The following is a 27,916-nucleotide window of genomic DNA, read 5'->3' as shown; positions in this document are numbered from 1 at the left end:
ACAAACAGAAGCCTTCCTTTGTATCATTTTAGGAACAATGAAAATAAAATAATACCTGTTGAATGGAGAAAAAGCCTAGCTTTCTGTGATACAAGAATGGGCTAGTAACACCTCATCTGTAACAGTTTCAAATTTAATCCTATTACAGTGCAAAGCATAATTTATCACTGTACTTGAGGAACCCTTTCTCCTAAGTCCCCCAGGGAGATTCACAGGCCCAGGCAGGCTCCCCTCAAGCTTTCCTCTTCCACCCTGGCACGTCCCAGGGACTCCCCCGCCCCCCTCCTCTCCTCCTAGTAACCGTCACCACCTACTCAGATTGTGGGTTTCTCATCCCTCCTAGATGGGTTCCCGAAGATGGTCTCGTTATGTCCACCTGTTCGGCTGCACCCTGCAGGCCTATGGGCCCTGCACTTCCCCAAGTTCAAGACTGAAGAAAGAGCCCGAGGTCAACAACAGAGACATCAATGGTTTAATGGATGGGGGAGCTTACATGTCTGAAGCAAGGTCCCCCCATTTGCAGCAAGCGGCAGACACGATATGGCGGCAGTCTCCGCTCCCAGGGCGGGGGCGGGGGCGGGGGGGGGGCGGGAGGTTACCAGTTATAGGGAAAATGACGTCAGGTGGGCTCATTGGTTACCGGGGAAACCAGCAGAGAGGCACGCCCCTCACCACCCCTTTGATAAGAACAATCACTAGCTGGGGCGGAGGCAAGTACATAGGAAGGTCAGTCACATGCGTCAGATATAGGTGACGCAGGCCCTGGTAGGGCAGAGGACTTACAGAGAGCAAGAGAACAGCCATCTTGAGTGGCCTGACTATACAGGCTTCCTTGCTGTCCCTGAAAACAAGTTTGCAGACCCTTTTCATTTTAAGACTTTAATGTCCATCATTACAAGAGAAAAGACAAGATCTAAGGGCAAAATATGGGGAAGTTATATAAAAGGGTACAAATCTGACAGTCTTGGGTCCTGGTCCAGCGCATCTGATGATCTGGTTAAAATAACTGGAAATTTCTTTTACACTAACATTGGGTATTATAAGCAGAAAGGGTAGGGGGTCCCCGGAGAAAAGGGAACCAGGCATGGCCTTCTTGACACAAGAGAACCCATTTTGACCTAAGCCATTTTGTGATCTAAGCCTGGCCACAATGCTTGCCCTTGAACAGGTCTCAGTAATTAATGATCTTAAGGGAACAAAGGAAAAAGCAGTCAAGAAACAATGATTCTGTGATAAAAGAGTCCTAGATTCTCAAGAGATATATGTAGATGTAGAGAATGGACTTGAGGACACGGAGAGGGGGAAGGGTAAGCTGGGACGAAGTGAGAGAGTGGCATGGACATATATACACTATCAAATGTAAAACAGATAGCTAGTGGGAAGCAGCTGCATAGCACAGGGAGATCAGCTCGGTGCTGTGTGACCACCTAGAGGGGTGGGATAGGGAGGGTAGGAGGGAGACGCAAGAGGGAGGAGATATGGGGATATATGTATATGTATAGCTGATTCACTTTGTTATAAAGCAGAAACTAACCATTGTAAAGCAATGATACTCCAATAAAGATGTTTTAAAAAAAAGAGATACATAACACTCTGATACATATCATTGAGTACATACATATCTCTGGGGGCGGAAAGTAAGGCCGCCACCCAGGTGGAGGATGGAATGATGACGTTGACCTTTTCTGACCCTCGTGACTTCAATCAGTTGAAGCCTGCACTCTGTCAACCTTTGCCCCAATTCTACACTGCATTTTCCACTGCTTAAGACCCTTCATGAATATGAGTGTATCCTTAGTTTCAAACTTCCCCAATTTTGCTATTCAGGGAGGCACAGCTTGGGAAAGATCCCTGGTGTTCTCCTTTCTTTTGGCTGCGCTGTGAGATCTTAGTTCCTTGACCAGGGATTGAACCTGGGCCCTCGGCAGTGAAATCATGGAGTCCTAACCACTGGACCACCAGGGAAGTCCCCCTCCTTCCTTGCTGCAGATAATAATTCCTTCCTTCTCCCATTCTTTGGTTTGGCCATGTTTCTTGGCTCGACACCCACCAAAAGGCAAATCCGGTTTTTTGGGTAACACATCCACACCGGGAGGATGACGCACCCCAACTTCACGGGGACAGAGGCTCTTGTGCTTGGGACCCTCCCAGACCTCGCCCTATGTGTCTCTTCATCTGGCAGTTCATCTGTGTCCTTTATCACATCCTTTAATAAACTGGCAAACGTGTTTCCCTGAGTTCTGTGAGCCGCTCTAGCGAATTAATCAAACCCAAGGAGTGGGTTGTTGGAACCTCTGATCTATAGCTGCTTGGTCAGAAGCACAGGTGACACTGGTGACTGCAGTGTGGGGGAGGAGAGCGGAGAGCAGTCTTGTGGGACTGAGCCCTTAACCTGTGGGCTCTGACGCCGTCTCCAGGTAGATGGTACCAGAACTGAGTTAAATTGCAGGCCCCCCAGCTGGTGTTGCAGAGAACTGCTTGGTGTGGGGAAAACGCCCACACACTTGGTGACCAGAAGTGCCAGACATGTGTGTTTTGTGTGAGAAGTAAAAGAAGCACTTAGGAGATAGACGGGGCTGAGGTTTTTTCGTACAACAGGAGGGAAAGACTAGGGTTTTCCTTCACATTGGGTCTCATCAAACCTTTTACTTCCTATTCATCTTTGGCTGCTGCCTTGCTGTGAAACTCCGTCTCGGTCCTTCCCCCAGAAAAGTCCATTTCTTCAGTGCAGAGACTTAACAAGGACTATCTTAGCAGGATAGTTGAACCCGTTTCAAGCGGTTTCAAGAACTTTCACTTCTGAGCACTTGGAGACCAGGCAAGATGTATTTTACTACACTTCTATCTTACATGGGATTCTTCTCTTAAGAGCTTTTGCCTACAGCTCCACTGACTTTTTTTCCTTTTCTCTCTTTTTTAAAATAATTGTTTATTTTTGAACAGGTTACTTTTCTACATAGTTGAGTATTGGAAAGATACAAAAAGGGACAGTGAAAAAAAATCTCCCCCACTCACCTCCGAGTCCTCCAGTTCTCTTCCTCAAGGGCAACCAAGATGATCTTTTTTTCCTGTGTATCCTTCCAGAGATATTTTATACATTGCAAGCAAATATACACATAAAATGCAAACATATTCTCCCCCTCTCCTTTTTCATACAATTGGTAATATACCATCACTTTTTGTTCACTATATATATGAGAGTATGCGTAAGTGTGTGTGTGTGTGTGTGTGCCTGCATGTATGAACAGTACTTAAAGAACTTCCTTGGGGATTCCCCTGGTGGCACAGTGGATAAGACTTCGCTCTCCCAACGCAGGGGGCCTGGGTTCGATCCCTGGTCAGGGAACTAGATCCCACATGCATGCCGCAGCTAAGAGTTTGTATGCCACGACTACAGAGCCTGTGTGCTGCAACTAAGGAGCTGGAGAGCTGCAACTAAGGAGCCCTGGAGCCACAACCAAGGAGCCTGCCTGTCACAACTACGGAGCCCACGTGCTGCAACTAAGGAACCCGCAAGCTGCAACTAAGGAACCCACCTGCCACAACTAAGACCCGACGCAACCAAATAAATAAATAAAATTTAAAAAAGAAAGAAGCATAAGGGAACTTAAAAAAAAAACTTCCTCAATCTTTCAAGGGTTGTATTATAGTCCATTTACAGATGAGCCAAATTTATAGCTATTTGAGCTGTTCACAATCTTTTGCTCTTAGAAACGATGCTGATATAATTTTTTTTTTTTTTTTGGCTGTGCCACACAGCATGCAGGATCTTAGTTCCCTGACCAGGGATTGAACCTGCGCCCCCTGCAGTGGAAGTGTGGAGTCTTAACCACTGGACCACCAGGGAAGTCCCTGATATAAATTATCTTTACATATATGCAGGTCTGTCTGCCGTCACCCGTTTTCTGATGGGCTAAGGGTGTCGACAGCCATGCAATCTACCAGTAATTCCAGTACCGGAGCATCTTCACATAGAGTATTCCTTTCCTCAACCTGCTCCTACAAAGACAGAATCGGGTAATTTAAATGTATATTTATTTATTATTTTTTTATTTTTTGGCGGTACGCAGGCCTCTCACTGTTGTGGCCTCTCCCGTTGCGGAGCACAGGCTCCAGACGCGCAGGCTCAGCGGCCATGGCTCATGGGCCCAGCCGCTCCGCGGCATGTGGGATCTCCCCGGACCGCGGCACGAACCCGTGTCCCCTGCATCGGCAGGCGGATTCTCAACCACTGCACCACCAGGGAAGCCCCTAAATGTATTTTTTTCATCAGTTGAACTTACTGTTCTTTTTCTAGAGATATTTACACAATAGTTGCTCTCCATGTTGCTGTCACGTTTTTAAATGGAAGGACATGGGAGAAGATGCATGGAAAGCCATGCTTCACACATCAGAACTCTCTGGGGTTCTTTTCTTAGCCCACTTCCTGGGCAATCAGTGCCTAAATCTTCAACTGCTGGATTTATATTTCTCGCCCCGCTCTCCCCGCCAAGCTCTTGACTCATACATTCAACTCCCTTCTCAATACGCCTACTTGTCGTCCCACAGGTACTTCACACCAAGCATGTCCAGTCTCAGTAGGAGATGGCATGAACCTTTACACAATCGCCCAATCCAGATACCCAGGAGTCATCCCTACGCGGCTGGAGCCTGCCCCTCAGCCTGTTAAGTCCCTCGAGGGCACGAGGGCACGACTGGGTCTTGTTAGGGTCACACATCCCTCGAGCTCCCTCCAGTGGCTGTAAGATACTTGTTGGATAAATGAATACACATATGAATGACTTCTCCTTCTCTTTCATTTCAGGGCAATGGCTGAAACCACCTTGCAGGGGAAATATGAAGCAGGGAGAGAAAATTCCTATCTTCCGGCTGGATGTCATTTTATTGGGCACAGAGAAGGGAGTGAGAAAGGCAACAGGCTACTGAGGCTGAGTGACCCCAGAAAGAGGGGGGCTCCTCAGGAGGCTAAGGCCCAAGAAGGGCTGTTACAGGGAAAATCTGCATACCAGTGTGTATACTATAGACCTGTGTCTGTCGCTCCCCAGTTGAATTTTTTTTTGTTCTCCATTTATGTTATTTGCAGACATTTGCAAATGATCACTGATACAAACAACACCATTCGATAAACCCATGGATCCCTTAAGAGAATAGATCAGGTAAAGGAGTACTGTAGGTGGGGCTTCCCTGGTGGCGCAGTGGTTGAGAGTCCGCCTGCCGATGCAGGGGACACGAGTTAGTGCCCCGGTCCGGGAAGATCCCACATGCCGCGGAGCGGCTGGGCCCGTGAGCCATGGCTGCCGAGCCTGCGCGTCCGGAGCCTGTGCTCCGCAACGGGAGAGGCCATAACAGTGAGAGGCCCGCGTACGGCAAAAAAGGAGTACTGTAGGTGGATATGGAAAACAGATAAATAGAATCACAACAGTGATAGCCCTGTAGGGTGCCAATCACTCTTCTAGAAACACCACCACCAACAACAATAATAATTGCAAATATCTGGCTGCTGGGCATTATATTACTTCATTTAATCTTCCCAAGCCTGTGATGTGGTAAAAAAAAAGCTAAAAAAGGACTTCTCTGGCGGCCCAGTGGTTAAGACTCTGCACTTCCATTGCAGGGGGCGCGAGTTCGATCCTTGGTCGGTGAATTAAGATCCCACATGCCTCGGGGCCAAAAAACCAAAACAGAAAGCAGAAGCAATATTGTAACAAATTCAATAAGGACTTAAAAAAAAAAATCTACCCTCAGCACTTTATGATGACTCCCAGTTCAGGGGTGATGTGGTAATACTGTATGTAAATATGGATTATTGCGTTTGAAAGTCATAAAATCAGGAGTTTTTCATTTTAGTCATATAAACACAGCTTCGACTCACCCCTGTAAATGGCCTAAGCGTAGGCTGGGAGCTGAGTTACAAGTAACGGCCACTGGTGGGGATGAAGATGTCTGGGGAGGACCCCGCCCCAGAAGGGTTTCCTTCCAGGAGGAGAGTCTAAGCGGGGTGACTGTTCATCCTGGCTTCAGCTGAGTGGATGCTTCACCCCCAGGATGGAGCTGCTTCCGGGACTTTACCATCTGGGGATTCTGTGCAGAGGACCCCTGCTGTCCTCTGTCTGCCTACGAGCCCAGAAGGCTGCCCGGACGGTCTGATCACCCCTCCAGGTGACACCAACGAAGAGGGTGCTCTCTTTTCCTCCTAGCTTACTCTGCTTCTATGAGAAACAGAGGAAGGTGTGAGCGAGAAATAATCAACACAGCTTTAAAGAAGCCCCAGGCCTGTCTTTGTTCTTGGTTTGTCTTTAACTCGGGGTGAAACTGTCAGCTGTGGAGGAAGGCTAGGCAGAAAATTCTAGCCAGGGTTTTGAAACTTAAATCCATGATTTTGTGAGACTTCCCTGGTGGGCCAGTGGTTAAGACTCCATGCTTCCACTGCAGGGGGCGCGGGTTCGATCCCTGGTGGGGGAACTAAGATCCCACAGGCTGCACAGCGTGGCCAAAAAATTAAAAAAATAATAAATAAATCAATCCAAGATTATGTGATGGTGCCATTCAGCCTCCCAAGTAGGTGGCATAAAGTAGGGATGTGCTCCAACGCATTCCAATGGTTGTTTGTTAGTAGGGATCATGTATTCATATTTCAAAACATCCATGTCGTAGAATATTGGCTTCTACTGTAGTTTGTGGTAAAATACTGTATTACAAAATGTTTTACACGTGCACATACATATACACCACATATACACATATATATTTTAAACCCCAGTAATAACAGTGATTACAATACCCGTCATAACTAATATGTATATAACTAAAAATATCACATAACTCATAAACACGGTTCTCCTTTTCTGGTAGATCCTCAAGAGAAGCTCATTTTTGTCAAATACTTTGTGCTTAACTCTTCAGTAAAAAGAAGCAGCCATTTGGCCCCAGGGCAAGAGAAGCAGGTAGAATCACTCCTGTTGGAAATGCCAGGGTAATTTATTATGGGTAGCATGATCAAACAAGAGGCTACAAGACAGAACAAGTAAACTATGCTCCTTCAGAGGCAAAGGAGAAATGCAAAGACTCTAAGCAGTGGCCCTTCCTGAGAGTTAATTTTGCCCCCAGGATTCTTAGCAATGAAGCCTTTTGGTCTTGTAGGTATCAGAAATTAACAAAAGCCCATATTGTAGTTAGTAGGCAGCGCAGCCGCACAAGACAGAATTCACAGCGCTGAGTTTAACACACGCTATTCCATCTGGGAGCGTGGAATCAAAAACCCAACACTGGGGACTTCCTCTGCGCTCCCAATGCAAAGGGCCCAGGTTCGATCCCTGGTCAAGAAACTAGAGCCTGCATGCCGTAACTAAAGATCCCGCGTGCCACAACTAAGACCTGGCGCAGCTAAATAAAAAAGCAAAAAACAAAACAAAAAAAACCCCCACACCGATGAGGAGTAACGAGCAGGCAGAAGATGTTATGGAGGCCAGGCAGGAAAAGAAAATATATGGCTTACATTTCCTATAGCTCTGGCTGCAACTATTTTCTACACAGAGGAAACTGTGAGAAAGAAGACAAAGAAAAGTGGGGAAAGTAAAGGTAAAAGCGAGAAACAAAGCTTATTCCACAGGTTGGAGCCTCCTCCTGGCCACGTGGCTGACCGCTCAGCAGCATCTCAGCAGCTGCTCACCGTCAGCACTCTCACTGGTCCCTCCTATCTCCATGATGATTTGGTGTGATTCCGACAGCTTCTGCTAGTTACTGAAGCTTACTCTGAGCTGAGCACTGTTGTTACTAACTCCATTCTACAGACGAGGAAACAGAGCCTCTGAGATTGCTAACAATTGGGCCCAAATCACTGAGCTGCTAAGACTGTGAGATCAGGCATTGAACCTAGGCTGTTTCAATCCCTAGGCTGTGCTCTTGTTCAGCAAAGTGAAAAATAAGACGGTAATTAATGGGGGAGAACACGAACATGTATTGAGTACTTAATATATACCTGGCGGCATTTAGTCCTCACCACAGTCCTGCAAGGGAGGTATCATTATTCCCATTTTATAGATGAAGAAACTGAGGCTCAGAGAGCTTAAGTAACTTATCCAAAGTTGCGCTGTTAAGTAAAAAAGCCCAGGTCTCTCAGACCGCAAAGCCCATACTCTTTCTTATTCTTCCTTCCAAATGGAATTCTCAGGAATTTCACTGAACTAAATAAATAAAAATCTCTCCTTTAGATATTTTTACCTCTGCACATCCAAACCAAACAGACGTTATAAAACAAATACCTGGGGGTTTCGTCAGAATTTGAAAGGAATCTATTAAAGATTGCCTGCAAGGAAGCCACTGCATAAACTGTGTTTTGTAAATTCTTCTGTTGTAATTAATTAAGTTTTCTAAAGTTCAAAGAGAAAGATGGAAGACAGAAACCAGTTTTTATTGGTTTACAATCAGAATTCATGAATATACTGGCTTCTTTTTTGGTATAAGGAGAGAGCAGAGAGTAAATGTGGTAGGAAACTATGGGGGTCCACAGATCCAGACTTTAGCCTGGAATGGACTTTAAAGATGTAATTCAAACTTATAAATGGGGAAATGAAAACTCAAATAGCTTGAGTGACTGCTAGTTAACAGTAGAGCTGAGGCTAGAAACCTGGGTGTCCTGATTCTTAAACCATTATTCTTTCCATGACATGAACCAGGAATCACTTCAGAGAATATTCCTTTTTCCTCCTCTTTTGACCCAGACAGGGATGAAAAAGTGAGAAAGCTTACCAAAGCATTAAGGATCATACACCATGATCAAGTGGGGTTTATCCCAGGAATGCAAGGATTCTTCACTATATGCAAATCAATCAATGTGATATACCATATTAACAAAATGAAGGATGAAAACCATATGATAATCTCAGTAGATGCAGAAAAAGCTTTCCACAAAATTCAACACCTATTTATGATAAAAACTCTCCAGAAAGTAGGCATAGAGGGAACCTACCTCAACATGATAAAGGCCATCTATATCAAACCCACAGCCAACATTGTGCTCAATGGTGAAAAACTGAAACCATTTCCTCCAAGATCAGGAACAAGACAAGGTTGCCCACTCTCACCACTATTATTCAACATAGTTTTGGAAGTTTTAACCACAGCAATCAGAGAAGAAAAAGAAATAAAAGGAATCCAAATTGGAAAAGAAGAAGTAAAACTGTCACTGTTTGCAGATGACATGATACTATACATAGAGAATCCTAAAGATGCTACCAGAAAACTACTAGAGCTAATCAATGAATTTGGTAGAGTAGCAGGATACAAAATTAATGCACAGAAATCTCTTGCATTCCTATACACTAATGATGAAAAATCTGGAAGAGAAATTATGGAAACACTCCCATTTACCACTGCAACAAAAAGAATAAAATACCTAGGAATAAACCTACCTAAGGAGACAAAAGACCTGTATGCAGAAAACTATAAGATACCAATGAAAGAAATTAAAGACAACACAAACAGATGGAGAGATATATCATGTTCTTGGATTGGAAGAATAAACATTGTGAAAATGACTATACTACCCAAAGATATCGACAGATTCAATGCAATCCCTGTCAAATGACCAATGGCATTTTTCACAGAACTAGAAAAATTTCACAATTTGTATGGAAACACAAAAGACCCCGAAGAGCCAAAACAATCTTGAGAAAGAAAAATTGAGCTGGAGGAATCGGGCTCCATGACTTCAGACTATACTACAAAACTACAGTAATCAAGACAGTAAGGTACTGGCACAAAAATAGAAATATAGATCAATGGAACAGGATAGAAAGCCCAGAGATAAACCCACGCACATATGGTCACCTTATCTTTGATAAAGGAGGCAAGAATATACAGTGGAGAAAAGACAGCCTGTTCAATAAGTGGTGCTGGGAAAACTGGACAGCAACATGTAAAAGAATGAAACTAGAACACTCCCTAATACCGTATACAAAAATAAACTCAAAGTGGATTAAAGACCTAAATGTAAGGCCAGACACTATCAAACTCTTAGAGGAAAACATAGGCAGAATACTCTATGACATAAATCACAGTAAGATCCTTTTTGACCCACCTCCCAGAGAAATGGAAATGAAAACAAAAATAAACAAATGGGACCTAATGAAACTTAAAAGCTTTTGCACAGCAAAGGAAACCATAAACAAGACGAAAAGACAACCTTCAGAATGGGAGAAAATATTTGCAAACGAAGCAACTGACAAAGGATTAATCTCCAAAATATACAAGCAGCTCATGCAGTTCAATATCAAAAAAACAAACAACCCAATCCAAAAATGGGCAGAAGACCTAAATACACATTTTTCCAAAGAAGATATACAGATTGCCAACACACACATGAAAGGATGCTCAACGTCACTAATCATTATGTGATTAGAGAAATACAAATCAAAACTACAATGATGTATCACTTCACACTGGTCAGAATGACCATCATCAAAAAATCTACAAACAATAAATGGTGGAGAGGGTGTGGAGAAAAGGGAACCGTCTTGCACTGTTGGTGGGAAAGTAAATTGATACAGCCACTATGGAGAAAAATATGGAGGTCCCTTAAAAAACTAAAAATAGAACTATCATATGACCCAGCAATCCCACTACTGGGCATATACCCTGAGAAAACCATAATTCAAAAAGCGTCATGTACCACAATGTTCATTGCAGCACTATTTACAATAGCCAGGACACGGAAGCAACCTAAGTGTCCATCGACAGATGAATGGATAAAGAAGATGTGGCACATATATGCAATGGAGTATTACTCAGCCATAAAAAGAAATGAAACTGAACTATTTGTAGTGAGGTGGATGGACCTAGAGTCTGTCATACAGAGTGAAGTAAGTCAGAAAGAGAAAAACAAATACTGTATGCTAACACATATATATGGAATCTAGAAAAAAAAAGTGGTTCTGATGAACCTAGGGGCAGGATAGGAGTAAAGATGCAGACATAGAGAATGGACTTGAGGACACAGGGAGGGGGAAGGGTAAGCTGTGGCAAAGTGAGAGAGTGGCATGCACATATATACACTACGAAACGTAAAATAGATAGCTAGTGGGAAGCAGCCACATAGCACAGGGAGATCAGCTCGGTGCTTTGTGACCACCTAGAGGGGTGGGATAGGGAGGGTGGGAGGAAGACGCAAGAGGGAGGGGATATGGGGATATATGTATACATACAGCTGATTCACTTTGTTATACAGCAAGACACTAACACAACAATGTAAAGCAATTATACTCCAATAAAGATGTTAAAAAGAAAAAGAGTAAATAGGCATAAGGGATCTTATTGGGGTTTTAAAATGAAATGTTTTAAAACTGATTTATGTTGATGGATACACAACTTGCTAATTTCACTAAAAGTTATTGAATTGCACACTTGAAATGGGTGAATTAAATGTTTTGTAAAGTATGCCTAAAAAAAACCCCAAAACTATCAAGACACTAAGAATCAGGTTATCCTGGAAAGAGGTCAAGAAGGTAACTGCAGAGGCTGGAGCTAGCAAAGCACAGGAAAAGATAAGGTCTTATCTAAAGCAATTAACAGTAAACCGGCAATTAGAGGCTTTTGTTACTTGTGTTTAGCTGAATGCTGTGAATAGCAAGCTTTTTGAAATTCTTGGCCAGATCAGAACCTAGAAAGTGAGGACTTCTAACCTCCGTTGAGTGTGAGACAAAAAGGTAGTTGTTTTTATACTTAACTTGGTAGAAAAAAGAAAAACAAAAACAGACGAGAAACAAGATATCAGCTGGGGTCCCTGGGGTCCCAATTCCAGGCCCTGGGAAGACCAAAGCTCACCCCCTTGGTTTTTGTGAATTGTCCTGAAGGGCTTTCTAGGTTTCTAGACTTCTTTTTTTTCTTTCTAATATTAGAAAGTGAAGTCATCCTTTATTCCTCTTTTCTTCACATGCCACATCCAATCTACCACAATGCAGAATATGATCACTCCTCACCAATACCACCGCTAACATGCTGGTCTGAGCTACCAGCATCTCTCCTAACTTCTTCCCCTGTTTCCATTCTTGCCCACCCCCCCCCCCCTTTTCTTATGGCCGTGCCACACGGCATGCAGAATCCTAGTTCCCCGACCAGGGATATCGAACCCGTGCCCCTGGCAGTGGAAGTGTGGAGTCCTAACCACTAGACGACCAGGAAAGTCCCCGGTTTCTAGACTTTTGAGACCTTGCTTCCATGTGTAAATTGAGTAGAATTTACTAGAGAGATGGAAGGCGGGGTTTACATCCCAGTAATAGGGAATAAATTTGATGGGAATGGATGGGTTACTATCCAACACTAACCTGGCCCCTCTCCCCTTCCCTGTCTCAGCTTCTCTCCATCAGGCTGGCTTCTCTTTCCTGGTCTTATCTCTCTCCTCCCCTCTCTCTGCTCCCCCTCCACTCCCCTTGCAGGAGCAGAAGCAACGAAGTCTTCCTCTAATCTCCAGCCTCGGCAGGCTTTCCTCCTCTGGAACCCAGGTGCCTGCAGCATCCAAGCCCTCGAGGTGTCATCCCTCCCTACAAGCCCCTCAGCGGCTTTCCCCCAGGGAGACAGCTCCCTCCTTCCCCTTCCCAAAGAGGAATCATGGGGTCAGCTGTTAAGATTTAACAAAAAAAATTTTTTCACGTCTTTACACAAGATCGGAAAATCTCTGAAGTTTAAGATGATACCCGGCTGTCCTGTGGTGTTTATATTTTTTCATTGCTTTGTTCTGTATGGAATTTTGTTATAATAACTAATGGTAATGGGCATTTCCTGATATTTATATAATTTTAATAAACCACCTTCAAAATTACAAAGCATTAGTGATCGGATCTAGGCTTTATTCCCATCTTCTATCAGTGATTCACTCTAAAAGGTGGTTCAATGAAGCAGCTATGATGAGGCAGTGCTAGAATTAAAAGGGAAATCAGGGTCTTCCCTGGTGGCGCAGTGGTTAAGAATCTGCCTGCCAATGCAGGGGACACGGGTTCGAGCCCTGGTCTGGGAGGATCCCACATGCCGCGGAGCAACTAAGCCCGTGAGCCACAACTACTGAGCCTGCGCGTCTGGAGCCTGTGCTCCACAACGGGAGAGGCCGTGACAGTGAGAGGCCCACGCACCGTGATGAAGAGTGGCCTCTGCTCGCCGCAACTGGAGAAAGCCCTCGCACAGAAACGAAGACCCAACACAGCCAAAAATAAATAAATAAACTTATTTTTTTTTTTTTAAAAAAAAGGGAAATCAGGTACCCTTGTGAGGGGCAGGCTTTGAGAACGCAAACCTGATGATAATAGAAAACATCACCAACTCACAGCAATATACGTGGATTTGAAACTGTTTCCTGGAGAATGTTTCTGATATGGGGGAGAACTCTCACATTTGAAGGCTCTAAGTAATGACAGGCAAAAAGTGAAAATGTCTCAGTGGCCTGACAGCCACGCCCTGGAGAGATGGCCTACGGAATATTCTTTGTACTTTACATCCGCGCTTTTTTTTTTCCTTCCAACTCTTCCATTTAAAAAAAAAAAATACATTTATTTATTTATTTTTGGCTGCGTTGGGTCTTCGTTGCTGCACACGGGCTTTCTCCAGTTGTGGCTAGTGGGGGGCTTCTCTTGTTGCGGAGCACGGGCTCTAGGCGCACGGGCTTCAGTAGTTGTGGCTCGTGGGCTCTAGAGCGCAGCCTCAGTAGTTGTGGGGCAAGGGCTTAGTTGCTCCACGGCATGTGGGATCTTCCTGGACCAGGGCTGGAACCCGTGTCCCCTGCATTGGCAGGTGGATTTTTAACCACTGAGCCACCAGGGAAGTCCCCAACCCTTCCATTTCACAAAGCTTTAACTTCTCCAAGTATCACATACCCCTTTGCCACTTAGAGGGGCAAGGAATACTCCACTGTTCAGGCCTCAGGTCCTTCCTGGGCTTTGGTGATCTGTCCTTCTCATCCTGGCTTTATAACGTGTTCCCCTAAGTTTGCCTAGTCACCTGTTTCTCGAGTTCCTCCTGAATCTTCCTAGATAAACCTGTCTAAATGATGCAAGGATTTTCTATCTAATGAATACGGGATTTTCTCCACTGCAATCACACCCAGGCTGTGTCTACCACAGTCTCTCTACAGCTGCACTTGTTGGAGTTTTATTTACTCCCTACTTTTCTTATGTCCCCTAATTGAATTTCCTCAATACCCATTTCCTCTCCTCTCAGGCCCCACTGCCACTACTTCTTCATTTTCACAATCACCTTGCCTCATCTTGGAGGTTGCTCTTTTCCTCTGAGGGATGTGGTGGGCAGTGGGGCAAACTGGCACCTCGGGGGGAGGGGGCCTTAGCCACCTGCAGCCTGTGGTCCAAACAGCAGGCTTATCGCGGACACCATTACAGAGTCAAAAATCCTAGCTCACTTTTGGAGGGTTTAATTATGCCTTGTGCTCCTCAGAACTAAGCAGAAACAGGGATTCTCTCTTTTTTTTTTTTAACCTTTTTTTTCTTTTTTTTTTTTTGCCTCGCCATGAGGCATGTGGGATCTTAGTTCCCCGACCACAGATCGAACCTGCGCCCCCTGCAGAGGAAGTGCGGAGACTTAACTACTGGACGAGCAGGGAAGTCCCCAGAAATAGTGATTCTAATTAGCATATTTACAGAAATAATACAAGTAGATCGATACAATTGTACACTTCACTTATTAATAGCTTAATGGTTCTCCATCATTGTTTAATTTGCCCTGGCTTCCCTTTCAGCTTTAATTAGCACAATTTTTGAAGTTGTTAATTTATGACTATTTTCACTTAAGCAAGGCCTGCTAGTGTGTGCCAGATGGTAAACATCAAAAACCCAGAGGGAAGGTTTCTGTTTAGCCTTTGATTTTTGTTTTGTTTTTATTAAGCCAGAGAAAGCTTCGATTGTGCTGATAATTTGTAAGCATACATCACCAACTTTTATCTTCCTTCAAATTCCCTGTTCTCCCCCTGATATGTCTTCTACTGCTGGCCTAGGAGGGGCCAGGGAACTAGGCAGAAGCATGCCTGAATGGCTTGGGTGATAAGTCTCATAAAGTTATTTTTCTCAATTAATGGTTTTCACTGACAATTTTACTGCTCTATTTTAAGCTTCCCCATTCCCTTGGGCATCTGTACATATGTCTGTGATAAGCCTCACCCAGTCCAACAACACTGGCTCCTCAGAATACAGACTACCCTATCTTAAAAAGCTCATCTCTCTTTTTGGAACATAACACTTGAAAATGCATTTAAACAGAAAGTAATTGAGCTTTAAAGGAGAACTATAAAAGTGATTTATTCACGAGTACACACTTATTCCTCTCCCCAATGACACCCATTTTATATTAATTTTCCTTGAGTGTGTATCCGCAGCCTTTTTCTAAATGTTTACTACTAATAGAAACTGTTTATTCCACCCTTATTCCCTTCAACTTTGCTCCAAAGATTCTCATATGTGCTGAAAGGGATCTATTGGGGGTACAGAACCACAATTTGGGAAAGTCTGCTATGAAACAATAATGCTCCCTAGTCATAATCACTGACTTTTATTAGGTAGTCAGTTAGCTATTTTTTAATTAGGGAAAGAAAAGAAAATTCTTAATTCATTTTTTCTGAAGTTATTTGAAATGCACTTTTATAATCATGTTCCATTGGTGGCAGGAAAGCTATGGAAATCATGCCTTTTTCTTAGATTAGTGGAACCTTCACTCTACAGATAAGTAATTTCTATAGAGAAATTTCTATAGGCTCTCCTCCCCGCACCCCAAAGGACTCACAGAAGAAGAAAGAACCAATGATAATAATGCTCCCTTTATACTGTACAGTTTTCAAAGCAGATTCATACACATCAGTTCATCCAAGCTTTTTTCTCTCTCTTTTTTTTTAAACAGGTGGGAAAACAGAGGCTCAGAGAGAGAAAATAAAGGGCATCTTCAAGGTCACACAGCTAGTCAGTCAGTGTCAGAGACTAGGATTTAAACCACCACTTGATGATTCTGATTAAAAAAAAAAAAATTCGGGGACTTCCCTGGTGGTCCAGTGGTTAAGAATCCGCCTTCCAATGCCTGGGGCGCGGGTTCGATCCCTGGTTGGGGAGCTAAGATCCCACATGCCCCAGGGCAACTAAGCCTGCGTGCAGCAACTTCTGAGCCCACACGCTGCAACGAAAGATCCTGCAGTCCGCAACAAAGACCCTGCATGCTGCAACCTACACCTGACACAGCCAAATAAATAAATAAATAAAATTTTTTTAAAATTAGAACAAACAAAAACACCAAATTCAATCCTGCAAATAGGATTAGAGATCCAGCAATTATCATTAACATTATGTTGGGGAATCTTTTGTAAGAAATACTTACCAGTGACTGTGCTTTTCCTAGTTTAGATCTGTCCTGTGATTTATTTTTCCTATCACGTGACTGTCGGTTGAAATCTGGGGTCATTTCGTGTCTTTTCCTTCTTCTGTAAATTGGAAAGCATTGGAATAATTATAAATATCATTTTAAAGCTTTGATGGTTGGCATAGCTGTTTGTACATTTGATTTTGTTGTACCCGTGGTTTAAAAGACTGTCTTCACTCAGCTGGAAACAAGCCAAATATCTATCAATAGAGAATGGGTACAATAAACTCTGACACATCCACACAACGGAGGACTGTGAATTGTAAAAAGGAAGGCAGAATATTTCTTTATATAACTGTGGAGTGATCTCCAGGATATATTGTTACATGAAAAAAGAAAGGGGGATAAAGTGGTATGTATTGTGTGACACCATTTCTTTCAGAAAGGGGTGTGTGTGTGTGTGTGTGTGTGTGTGTGTGTGTATTTGTTTATATATTTTTAAATGGAAGGACTGCACCACGACATTTTGAAAATTAGTTACCTATCAGCAGGATTCCTTTGTGGTCCAGTCAGGAACAGGGAACAGTGTGGAGGGGTCGGAACAGAAGCTAGACTTCTCCAAATACACTTTGTTTTGTGTATCTGACTTTGGAACCATATCAAAATTATAAAATAAAATGAAGGAAGAAAATTCCCAAAAATCTAAAAACAAAATGAAACAAATGATCTTATCTCTCCAGTTGGTGGCATTACCCCACATAAAGGAACTACTTCGTGGGACTTTAACATAGTAATTTGTCTGAATAGTCTTAGTAGAATATATCCTAAGGACAAAAACACAGGCAAGGAAATTTTAAACTGTTTTCAGTAATCCTGTTGTTTGTATTAATACTAATATTTGTTTTCTAAAACTATTGTATGTAATAGGACAAAGTAGGGATCCACAAACTACAGCCCAGAGGCCAATGCAGACTCATGCCTGTTTTTGTAAATAAAGTTTTACTGAAACACAGTCACTCTTACTTCTTACATATGGTCAATGGCGATTTTCAGGCTGCAGTGTTGGAGTTGAGCAGTTATGACAGAGATATGTCCTGCAAAGCCTAATGTATTTGCTGTTCAGCCCTTTCCAGAAAAAGTTTGCCTAAAATAATGGACTAAGGCAATGATCATCAATGGCCACTAACATCACAAAAAGAGAGACAAACAGAAACCATGTGCCTCATGATGGAAGTACCTGAGCATTCTATACTCAGGCCTCCAGATCTGAAGACTGGTAACTTGTACAGGAGACAGAGGAACATGCTGGGAGTACAGTCCCCAAAAACCAGAAGATGAGAAGGTCTGTAGGATAAATGACCTGATTTCTATAACAAACAAATTGCAAGGGGAAAAAAAGGAGGGCAGAGAAGAAACCTATGGATCAAAAAAACCCAAAAAACTTAAGCGACACATGGACCAAATGTAATATGTAGACCTTATTTGGAACTTGATTAAACAAATCAACTGTTGAAAAATATCAAACCCTTATGAGACATTCACGGAAACCTGAAAACCGACTTGATTCTTGATTGATTATATTAAGGCATCATTCATTGACTTAGAAGTGATATGGTATCATCTTATGATTTTTAGACAGAGTCTATCTTTTAAGGAGAGGCCTTGAAATATGTATGAATGAAATAATATGACATTTGGATTTGTCTCCAAAGTAACCAGGGAGAACAGCAGAGTGGGTGAGGAATGAATGAAACCAGACAGGTCATGTGTTGGAAACTGTTAATGCTGGATGGTGGTTATAAGAGGTTCTATTCTCTTTACTTTTGCATATATTTGAATTTTCATTATAAAAAGTTTTATTGGGACTTCCCTGGCGGTCCAGTGGTTAAGACTCCATACCTCCATTGCAGGGGGCCAGGGTTCAATCCCTGGTCGGAGAACTAAGAGCCCTCAAGCTGCGCGGCCAAAAAACAAAACAAAACCAAAAAAGACCAGCTTTGCCCAAATATTTCCTGATACTTAATTTTCAAAAATTTCCACCAGCGTGTTTTTTTTTTTTTTTTTCCGGTACGCGGGCCTCTCACTGTTGTGGCCTCTCCCGTTGCGGAGCACAGGCTCCGGACGCGCAGGCTCAGCGGCCATGGCTCACGGGTCCAGCCGCTCCGCGGCATGTGGGATCTTCCCGGACCGGGGCACGAATCTGTGTCCCCTGCATCGGCAGGCGGACTCTCAACCACCGCGCCACCAGGGAAGCCCTCCACCAGCTTTTAATTAAGAAATTTCAAACATACAGAATAGTTGAAAGAACAGTAAAGTGATTACCCATATACTCTCCAACTAGATTCAACAACTGATAACATTTTGCTATTTTTGCTTCATCTCTGTGTATGTGTATATATATCTTCCCCTCCCCTGGGCCATTAAAAGTGTAAATTGCAGACACTTCATCCCCAAATACTTCACTCATCTCCTAAGGTAAAGACATTTGCCTACCTAACCACACTAGTGCCATCATACCTTAGAAAATGAGCAGTAATTCTTTAATGTCATTTTAATATATGGTCCATATTAACTTTCTGCAGTTAACCCGAGTGCCCATTATAGTCTTTCTTTTTTGAACCAGATCCTGCCTAGATTCCAACTGCATTGGTTTGTTATGTCTCTTATGTCTAGAACACTTTCCCCCGCCTCTTTTTTCCCCCTACAGCACTGAGTCTTGGAAGAGTTCAAGCATCTGGTCTATTTTAGTGAATGTAGCACATGCACTTGAAAAAAAATGTTTGTGGAATTGTGTGTTTATCTTTTAAAATCTTTCAGTTTTTGCTTTCTGTACTTTTAGGCTTTGTAATTACGTACATATGCATTGCAACAGTTATGTCTTTCTGTTTAGTTTATAGATCCCTGTATCATCATATGAAATGTCCCTCTTTCTGTTTGGGAATACTCTGTCGTTATGTCTATTTTAACTGATATTAACGGTCATTCTAGCCTTCTTATGTTTCCTCTTTGTATGGTACATCTTTTTCTACCACTTTATTTTTAAGTCTAACTGTGCCTTAGTATTTAAGGTGTAGCTCTTGTAAAAAAGCATATAGTTGGTTTTTGCCTTTTTTACCCATTCTGATAATCTCTGCCTTTTAATTGGAGTGTTAAGTACATTTAATATAATTATTGCCTTTCACAAATAGTATTTGAGTCTCACAGAAAACTCAGGAGACTATTGGTTTTTCTCAGGTTAATGTACCATTCATAAGCCTAGGTAACTAAATTTGCCTCTCTCTAATTTACCAACCTAGTCCAGACTAAGGGCCACATACAAACTTAGACACTATCCTCAGGGATACACCGACCAATACACAGTTAATATATTCACAGTGGTTCCAAATTCAAGAGTTCAAAAGGATATACAGTGAAACTTTCCTGTCCATCCTTGTCTCCAACTTACCGTTCTCCTTGAAGGCAAATGGTAGTATCAGTTTCTTGTGTTTATTCCCGAGATATTGTATGTATATAAAAATATGAATGTGTATATATGTATCTTTCTCCTCCACCCATTTAAATGTAAACAGTAGTATTTCTTTCAAACTCTGTTTTATACCTTGTCTCCCCGCCACCCCCCTCGAACTTTCTAAATTATCAGCAAACTATTTAGACTTTTTCTGATACAACTAGATGAATGTGAAGTTCATGAATCAAAAGGCTACACTTCCTTTGAAATCCACCATTTAATGAGTATTGCAATGACAGTCAGTGGTAACAAAGACGAGTAAGGCATAGTCTGTGCTCTCAAAGAGCTCAATTGTTGCTTAATTAGGGATACCACTCTCATCTCACCTCCAAAGGACCCCAAAGTAATTTGAATGTTCCTAAGTCATCAAGCCTTCTGGGATTACCCTTTCCTTTTTTAGCCAAATAATATCCTTTTAGAAGCCATCCTACTAAAAAAAAAATGCTTACTTACTATGTGTCAGGCACTATTATAAGCATGCTACATATATTAATCCTCACAGTGATCCTATGACTTGGGTATTACTACTATTGCCATTTTACAGAGGTGGAAACAGGCACAGAGAGGTTAAGGGACTCCCCAGGGTCACACAGCTAGAAGTGTGGGAGTCTGGATTTGAACCCATGCAGTATGGCCCCTGAGCCTGTACATCGTCACTATCTTATGCTGCCTTGATGTTAATCTGTTGAAATAGAACCTAAAACTATGAAAAATGTATTAAAACATTTTCAAATTTTGTTTCCTTAATTTCTTGTTTATCCTGTGTGCGTGCGTGTGTGTGTGTTAACAAATGAACAGATACATATGTACATACAGATGTATATTTTCTTACTCTCTTTTCTTTCTACATTATGTGTAGGATACTAGAGACACTCTTTTGCAATTTGTTTTTCTCACTTAACTATGTACCCTGGAAATCACTCCTTACCCGTTCATAGAGATCTTCCTCATTCATTTTTACAGTTGCCTAACACTCCATTGTGTGAATGGACCATACATAGTTTATTCAACAAACACTCTCCTATTTATGGGCACTTAAGTTATTTCCAATATTTCAAAGTCATAAACAATACTGCAATAAATATCCTTGTGCTGACGTACTTTTGGTGTTTTCAAGGTTGATTCCTAGAAGTGGGATTGCTGGGTCAAAATAAATACAGATATTTTTTGCTGGATGCTGTACAATTTTTCTCCACAAGGTTTGCGCCGATGTATATTCCCACCAGCAGTGTATGAGGGTGCCTGCTGGCCCACAGCCTCACCAACAGAATATATTGACAAACTTTAAAGTTTTTGCCGATCAGAGAGTTGAAAAATGGCATATTTTGCAACGTTGTGCAAAAAGCAACACTGGGAGGATAAACCAGAAACGCATGAGATTTGTAAGTGGGAAAAGATGAGTGTGCGGTAGAGTGGAGGGGATGGAGGGGGTGATTCTCTGAGTCCACCTTCTGTACGCTTTTTGTATAGTTTTACATAGTTTTAACTCTAGAATCACGTAACATACTCACATGGGGAAAGGGATATTTAAAGAAAAGAACCCACATGACTTTTGAACACAGTAGTATGAGTATATACCCAGGCTAAAGGCAAAAAGAACCAGAAACAAATATTGAATTCTAGTTAGATTTGTTTCGATAATGATATGAGTTAGCAATTCTGAAATTACTTTCAGAATTTGTTAAGTAAATATATACTCTGTGTATGTACTATATATAATACATTTTATATAAAATTATATATGTACATATAATATATAATCAAAATTATATATGTATATATATGGAGATATGTATATGGAGATGTACATATTTGTATATCCCTCCCTCTGTCACAGAAGGGAGATACAACTGTGGAAAAGGAAAAGGAAAAGACTAGAATGAACCTTATGGTACTGGATTGGAATTTGAGGTATTAAAATATTAAAAGAAGCTGTAAGGAAAGCATTACAGCTACAAAATGCAAACAAATCCTAAAGAACCGGACAAATTTACCAATAATGGTTCATTTACTTTTCAATTACTTTTTGCTTCTACGTAGTGAAAAGCATTTGTATTTCACAGTAAGTTCTGTTTTCATCTTTTCATAGACTGAAGTGTCAGTAGATTGTTTCTAAAAGCAAAAGAAGTGGAGAAGGGCATGACTCTCACCCTTGCCAGCTTTGCTCAATGGGGTCACAGTTGTCCAGGTAATTGAAGCGAATGGTATCAGTTGGATGTTTGTCAGAGGATCGCCAGGGTGGGAGTTCTTTCTCCCCTGGGTGGTTCTTCTTTCTCAAAGAGGAAGAGGACCGGAAAGCTGATGAAGGGGATGGCTTTTCCTCTGGAGAACTGCTTGTAACTGGTTGAACATCAGCGATCACAAACCCATCTTTTGGAGGTGTCTAGAAGAAGAAAATTAATTATTTCTGTTCCCAAAATACTATAATAATAACAGAAGTAAAACAAAGAACATCATCATCACCGTGATGGCAATGATAACGGTGACGATGATTATAGCAGCCACCAACCCAGGACTACTTGCTATGTGCCAGGCACCGTCTCAGAAGTGTTCATGCGTTACTTTATTTAACCTTCACAATAACTCTAAAAGGTAATTGTAACGACTCCCATTTTACAGAAGAGGAAACTGAAATAGGATAAACTAATTAATTTGCTCACTACTACTACGTAAGTATTGACCCAGGGTCAGAATTTGAATCCAGGACTATCCTGCTTCAAGTCCACACACTGAACCTCTCTATCCTGAACTGTCCCCTCTCCTACAATATCATTGTACAGTTTTCCACAACTGCAGTTAATTTATCCATAAAAATATACACATTCTAAAAAAAGTACCCCAGCCCTAAGTATACCTAAAACAGAGACAATTTCGATTATGTAGGGGTAGACTTCATAGATTTTTTCAGTTATCAAAACTTCAGCCATTCGCAAAGAATACTTCTGCTTTTTTTTTTTTTTGCGGTACACGAGCCCTCACTGTTGTGGCCTCTCCCATCGCTCTGCGGCATGTGGGATCTTCCCAGACCGGGGCACGAACCCGTGTCCCCTGCCTCGGCAGGCGGACTCTCAACCACTGCGCCACCAGGGAAGCCCTGAATACTTCTGCTTTAATTGCCCCAAATGAAAATCTATTTTTTGTGTATAAAATTCATAAGGTTTTTATGTGGTTGTAGCCTAAGGGAAGTGGTAGTGGTATGCTGAGAAGCCATTAAAGGTTTAATTTTTGTTCTTTAAGAGATTAGGGAAGCTTTGCTCAGTAAGTTGGTTTGCTTGACTTGTTTGTGAAAATTAAAAAATTCCCCAGTCTCTCCAAGCAGAGTCGGTTAATTTCTTATCCTTGTTTCAACTGTTCTTTGTATATATTTCTACTACCAGATAGCACTTAGTATTCAACGTTGTAATTATTTGCTTGTCTGTGTCCTGGGCCACTAGACTAGGCTTCCAGAAAGCAGGGTTAAGACCATTGTACTCTTAGCACCTAGCACATAACAGTATTTAATAAATATTTACTCATTTAGTGAGTGATTGCAATTAATAGAGTAAGAAGACATTTTACATTTATATAACTGATAGCTCATTACTGGTTTAGTATTCAATATTTTGTGCAGATCTCATTTTAAATGGACATTCAGGGAATTCCCTGGTGGTCCAGTTGTTAGGACTCTGTGCGTTCACTGCCTAGGGCTCAGGTTCGATTCCTGGTCAGGCAACTAAAATCCCAAGCCACACAGACACGCAGACAAAAAAATGAAATAAAAAAAGTAAATAGGGCTTCCCTGGTGGCGCAGTGGTTGAGAGTCCGCCTGCCGATGCAGGGGACGCGGGTTCGTGCCCCGGCCCGGGAGGATCCCACATGCCGCGGAGCGGCTGGGCCCGTGAGCCATGGCCGCTGAGCTTGCACGTCCGGAGCCTGTGCTCCGCAACGGGAGAGGCCACAACAGTGAGGGGCCCGCGTACCGCAAAAAAAAAAAAAAAAAAAAAAAGTAAATAAAATGGACGTTCATTTCATTTCTCTGAGTTCATACTGAATGAAATCTATCTGTTTTTGCTGGAAGAGGTCTTGTTTAACACCATTGGGAATAAATAATACATGATAATAAAAAGCAATTTCAGGGAAGAAAATTTAGGCGTGCATGCTACTAACTATATATAAATAAGCGTCATTAATTCTGAAAAGTACACAATATTTGACCCATTAACAGAATAGGTAATAAAGAAAAACTGATGACTTTTCTGTTAAGTAAACAAAAATCTTATTCCCTTTACCCGAAGTCTTTTTGAGAATTTTTAAAATCGTGAATGTTGAAAAAATTTTGAATGCTTTTGTTTGCATATATTGAAATGACCATACATCTTTTCTCTTTTATTATGTGAATTACATGGATTGATTTTTGAATATTATGCCAAATTTATTCTCCTTGGATACATCCCACTTGGTCATCATTTATTATTCTTTTTTTATATATTACTGGATTTAATTTGTCAATATTTTTAAAGGATTTTTATGTCTGTGTTCATGAGGGGTATTGGTCTGTGGTTTTGTTCTGTTTTCTTTTAAAGTCTTTATCTAGTTTTGGTATAAAGGTTATGAGTTGGGCAGTGTTCCCTCTTCCTCTATTTTCTGAAAGAGTTTATGTAGAATTGGTATTAAAATTGGTATATTAAAAAGTACTACCGGGCTTCCCTGGTGGCGCAGTGGTTGAGACTCCGCCTGCCAATGCAGGAGACACGGGTTCGTGCCCCGATCCGGGAGGATCCCACATGCTGTGGAGCGGCTGGGCCCGTGAGCCATGGCCGCTGAGCCTGCGCGTCCGGAGCCTGTGCTCCGCAACGGGAGAGGCCGCAGCGGTGAGAGGCCTGCGTACCGCAAAAAAAAAAAAAAAAAAAAAAAAAAAGTACTACCTACAGAAATTTAATACTAAGCAAAGATGTGGCAATTTTCTTGCATCAGAACTATTCATTATTTTAAAATATAGTTATGCATAAATATTTTGTGGAGAAAGAGTTATTGCTGAAGACGAAGCATTAAAGTCAGTGTTGTATATAATACTCAAAACCTTTTTTCATTCTACAAGTTGGTTAATCACTTTTCTCTCCTCTGCCTCAGACCAGCCCATGCTTCAGCCATTGAATGCCATTTCCTGCCTACAATTGAGAACGAGAGTCAAGAAAAGCCTCATGGGGACTTCCCTGGTGGCGCAGTGGTTAAGAATCCGCCTGCCAATGCATGGGACACGGGTTTGAGCGTTGGTCCAGGAAGATCCCACATGCCGCAGATCAACTAAGTCTGTGTGTCACAACTACTGAGCCTGCGCTCTAGAGTCCGCGAGCCACAACTACTGAGCCTGCATGTCTAGAGCCCGTGCTCCGCAGCGAGAAGCCACCGCAATGAGAAGTTCATGCACGGCAACAAAGAGTAGCCCGCGCTCGCGGCAACTAGAGAAAGCCTGCGTGTAGAAATGAAGACCCAACGCAGGCAAAAGTAAAAATAAATTTTTTTTAAAAAAAAAGAAAGAAAAGTGTTTTGATAAAAAGTCATAGCTATTGTAATTTTTTAAATAACTTGTCTACCAGTTCAGTTTAAAAATTTCTTTTTTTGGCTTCCCTGGTGGCGCAGTGGTTGGGAGTCCCCCTGCTGATGCAGGGGACGCGGGTTCATGCCCCGGTCCGGGAGGATCCCGCATGCCGCGGAGTGGCTGGGCCCGTGGGCCATGGCCGCTGGGCCTGCGTGTCCGGAGCCTGTGCTCCGCAACGGGAGAGGCCACAACAGTGAGAGGCCCGCGTACTGCAAAAAAAAAAAAACAAACAAAATTTCTTTTTTAAAGAAATCCTCATGGAGAACACCAATTATTGAACTCAGAAAGACTAGTTTTATCATTGCGATTATAACAATATTAATTATGCATAGTTTATTACTCTATTAAATGTAGATGGATTCTTCTTCGAGCAAACAATAGAACGAAACCTAAATGAGCACGCTAAATAGCTCAGGAGCTGACTCTTCATATTTCAAACGGATTCTTCAATTTGAAAAGGATTCACTGCAGCTTTTTTATAGAAAACCCCTGTGGTTTAAAAAATGATTAAAAAATTTTAATTTACACATAATTTTTCAGGAACTCATCTACTGTACAAAACTGCATAACTCCGTAAGTATATATTAGATCATGCCATAAAGAAAAAGCTCATAAAAATTTCCCATAAGTTACCTAATTAACTGTGACTCCAAGAATGAACATAAACACTGGTTATAATGCATGCAAAACCACTAGAAAATATTATGCTCAGATTATTTACTTTTTATGATTATATGTACATGCTTTACATTGCTAGTTTCTAGGGTAAAAAGAACTTTAACATGCCCATATGCCCTTCCCTAATTACTAATTTATTGCAAAACTCTTCTTTATACATGATACAAAAATAAACTTCAGCTCGTCTGGTAGAATCATAGACAATTTGAATCAGTTACGTAAAGTGTGATGACCATAGGTAATAAGGACAGCACACTCCCCCAGAATCCCAGTGTCAGAACTCTGTGGTATAGGCGCCAGAGACACAGAAATCCAGAAATCTGAAGAGCGAGGAGCTCCCAGTCCTAACCTGGGTGGAACTGTGGTTTGGCAGTGTCAGGTGACAGTTCTCAGCTCACATGGATACCTTGAAAAGCGCCATCAAGTTCTCAGAAAAGGAGAATTTTAAAGTCACATCGATAGTATATTTCCTTTGAGTCAACTGCCTTCCCCAACTTCAAGATGGATCATTTAGTCTTAGTTCTAGCATTCCTACATAGTGGATGTTTGTAATTTTGTTGCTTCTTTCCCCAAATTTACCTTGGGCTTGGTAACATGGAGTTCTTTCACCATTTGAATATAGTGTTTCTTCCATATACCCTGCTCAAAGGGAGTTGGAGAGAAATTGATGTACCAGTTAAACCGTAAACATTTGAGCATCCAGAGCTGATCCAGTTCTGTTAAGTTCTTCCAATGCCAGCTCACCTGGAAAAACAACAAAAATGTTAAAAAAAACAAAAAACAAACCAAAAAAAATGTAAAAAAAACCCCAAAACTATTCAGTTTACATGCTCACTTTCTCTAGGTTTTGAGCTGTCCCTTTCCACCAAATCAAAGCTTAGTTACCTACTGCCTAAAGTGCTGCCTAGCCAGGCAGAAGGATTTTTTTAATGTTAATTCAGACTTAGAATCAGAGTCAACTAATGTTTATTGAGCACCTATTAACCATTCTCATAGCAACTTAAGGAGGGAAGTATAATTATTATTCTCATATTGCAAATGAGGAAACTGAGGCTCAGATAGACTTTGGAACTTCCTAAAGGTTCCTGAAGGTCTCCACATGAAAGTTATATGAAAGTTACAGAGACTCCGGTTGGCACATTGCTTATTCTTTTCATGATATGCTTCCTTTTTTTCCCTCCATTCTTATGATTTAACTAAATATAAACTTTATAAAGGGAACACCATTGCTAATACTATATTGGAGTGTCCTAAATAGCCTTTAAGTTTCAATAGAGCATTAAGTATTTGTTCTATACATTCCATTTCCATAGCTTTAGTGTCAATCCTACACATCCAGCAAATAGTGGAGGTGACCCTATTATGTGTAGTAGCACTTACAATAATTTACTCCAGGTATTGAGTAAGTCTTGTTAGAAACTAGAGTCGAGTCCATATATAAAGTTGAGACTAGGCATTCTATGTCTCTTATCAAGAGTTGTAAAGATGACAGCTCAAATTATCAAACTCAAATTTCATCCTTGGAAAACTGGCCTATTTTTCAAGATTAACTATATAATGAATAATGTTTGAGTGCCCCCCAAATAAGCAGAACACTCTATAATGGAACTTGCTACCCATCCATCCATTTATCTATCCCTCTCTTCCTCCCTCCTTCCGTCCTATCCTGTCTAGGATTGTTTTACGCGCTGAAGATGAGACGTGCAGGAGAGAGGCATGCCGGAGAGGGCACAATTAGAAGTAATGACAGGTTCAGGAGCTGGAAGGAGGAAAAAGCTTAGAGGATCTGATAGAGCCCTGAGGGCAGAAACAGAAAT

The 27,916-nt window shown here is 41.7% G+C and overlaps 1 protein-coding gene across 6 annotated transcripts in view; it reads right to left on the bottom strand.

Moving 5' to 3' along the window:
- FBXO16 (F-box protein 16) overlaps positions 1-27,916 on the bottom strand; it is a 169,399-nt gene that overhangs the window by 114,734 nt on the left and 26,749 nt on the right. For 4 of the 6 annotated variants that reach the window (XR_007477732.1, XM_049710717.1, XM_004270706.3 and 1 more), the window contains exons 5-7: positions 26,679-26,843; positions 21,994-22,226; positions 16,354-16,456 (exon numbers count right to left, since the gene is read on the bottom strand). Coding sequence is in view for 5 of the 6 variants with exons in the window: in XM_049710717.1 (XP_049566674.1) it covers positions 16,354-16,456; positions 21,994-22,226; positions 26,679-26,843 (501 nt within the window). In the remaining variant the exon portion in view is untranslated. The other 2 variants (XM_033429829.2, XM_033429831.2) reach the window with 2 other exon arrangements.

This window comes from Orcinus orca, chromosome 6, assembly GCF_937001465.1.
Source record: "Orcinus orca chromosome 6, mOrcOrc1.1, whole genome shotgun sequence".
Taxonomy (NCBI): Eukaryota; Metazoa; Chordata; class Mammalia; order Artiodactyla; family Delphinidae; genus Orcinus; species Orcinus orca.
This window is presented reverse-complemented; position numbering and strand designations above follow the sequence as displayed.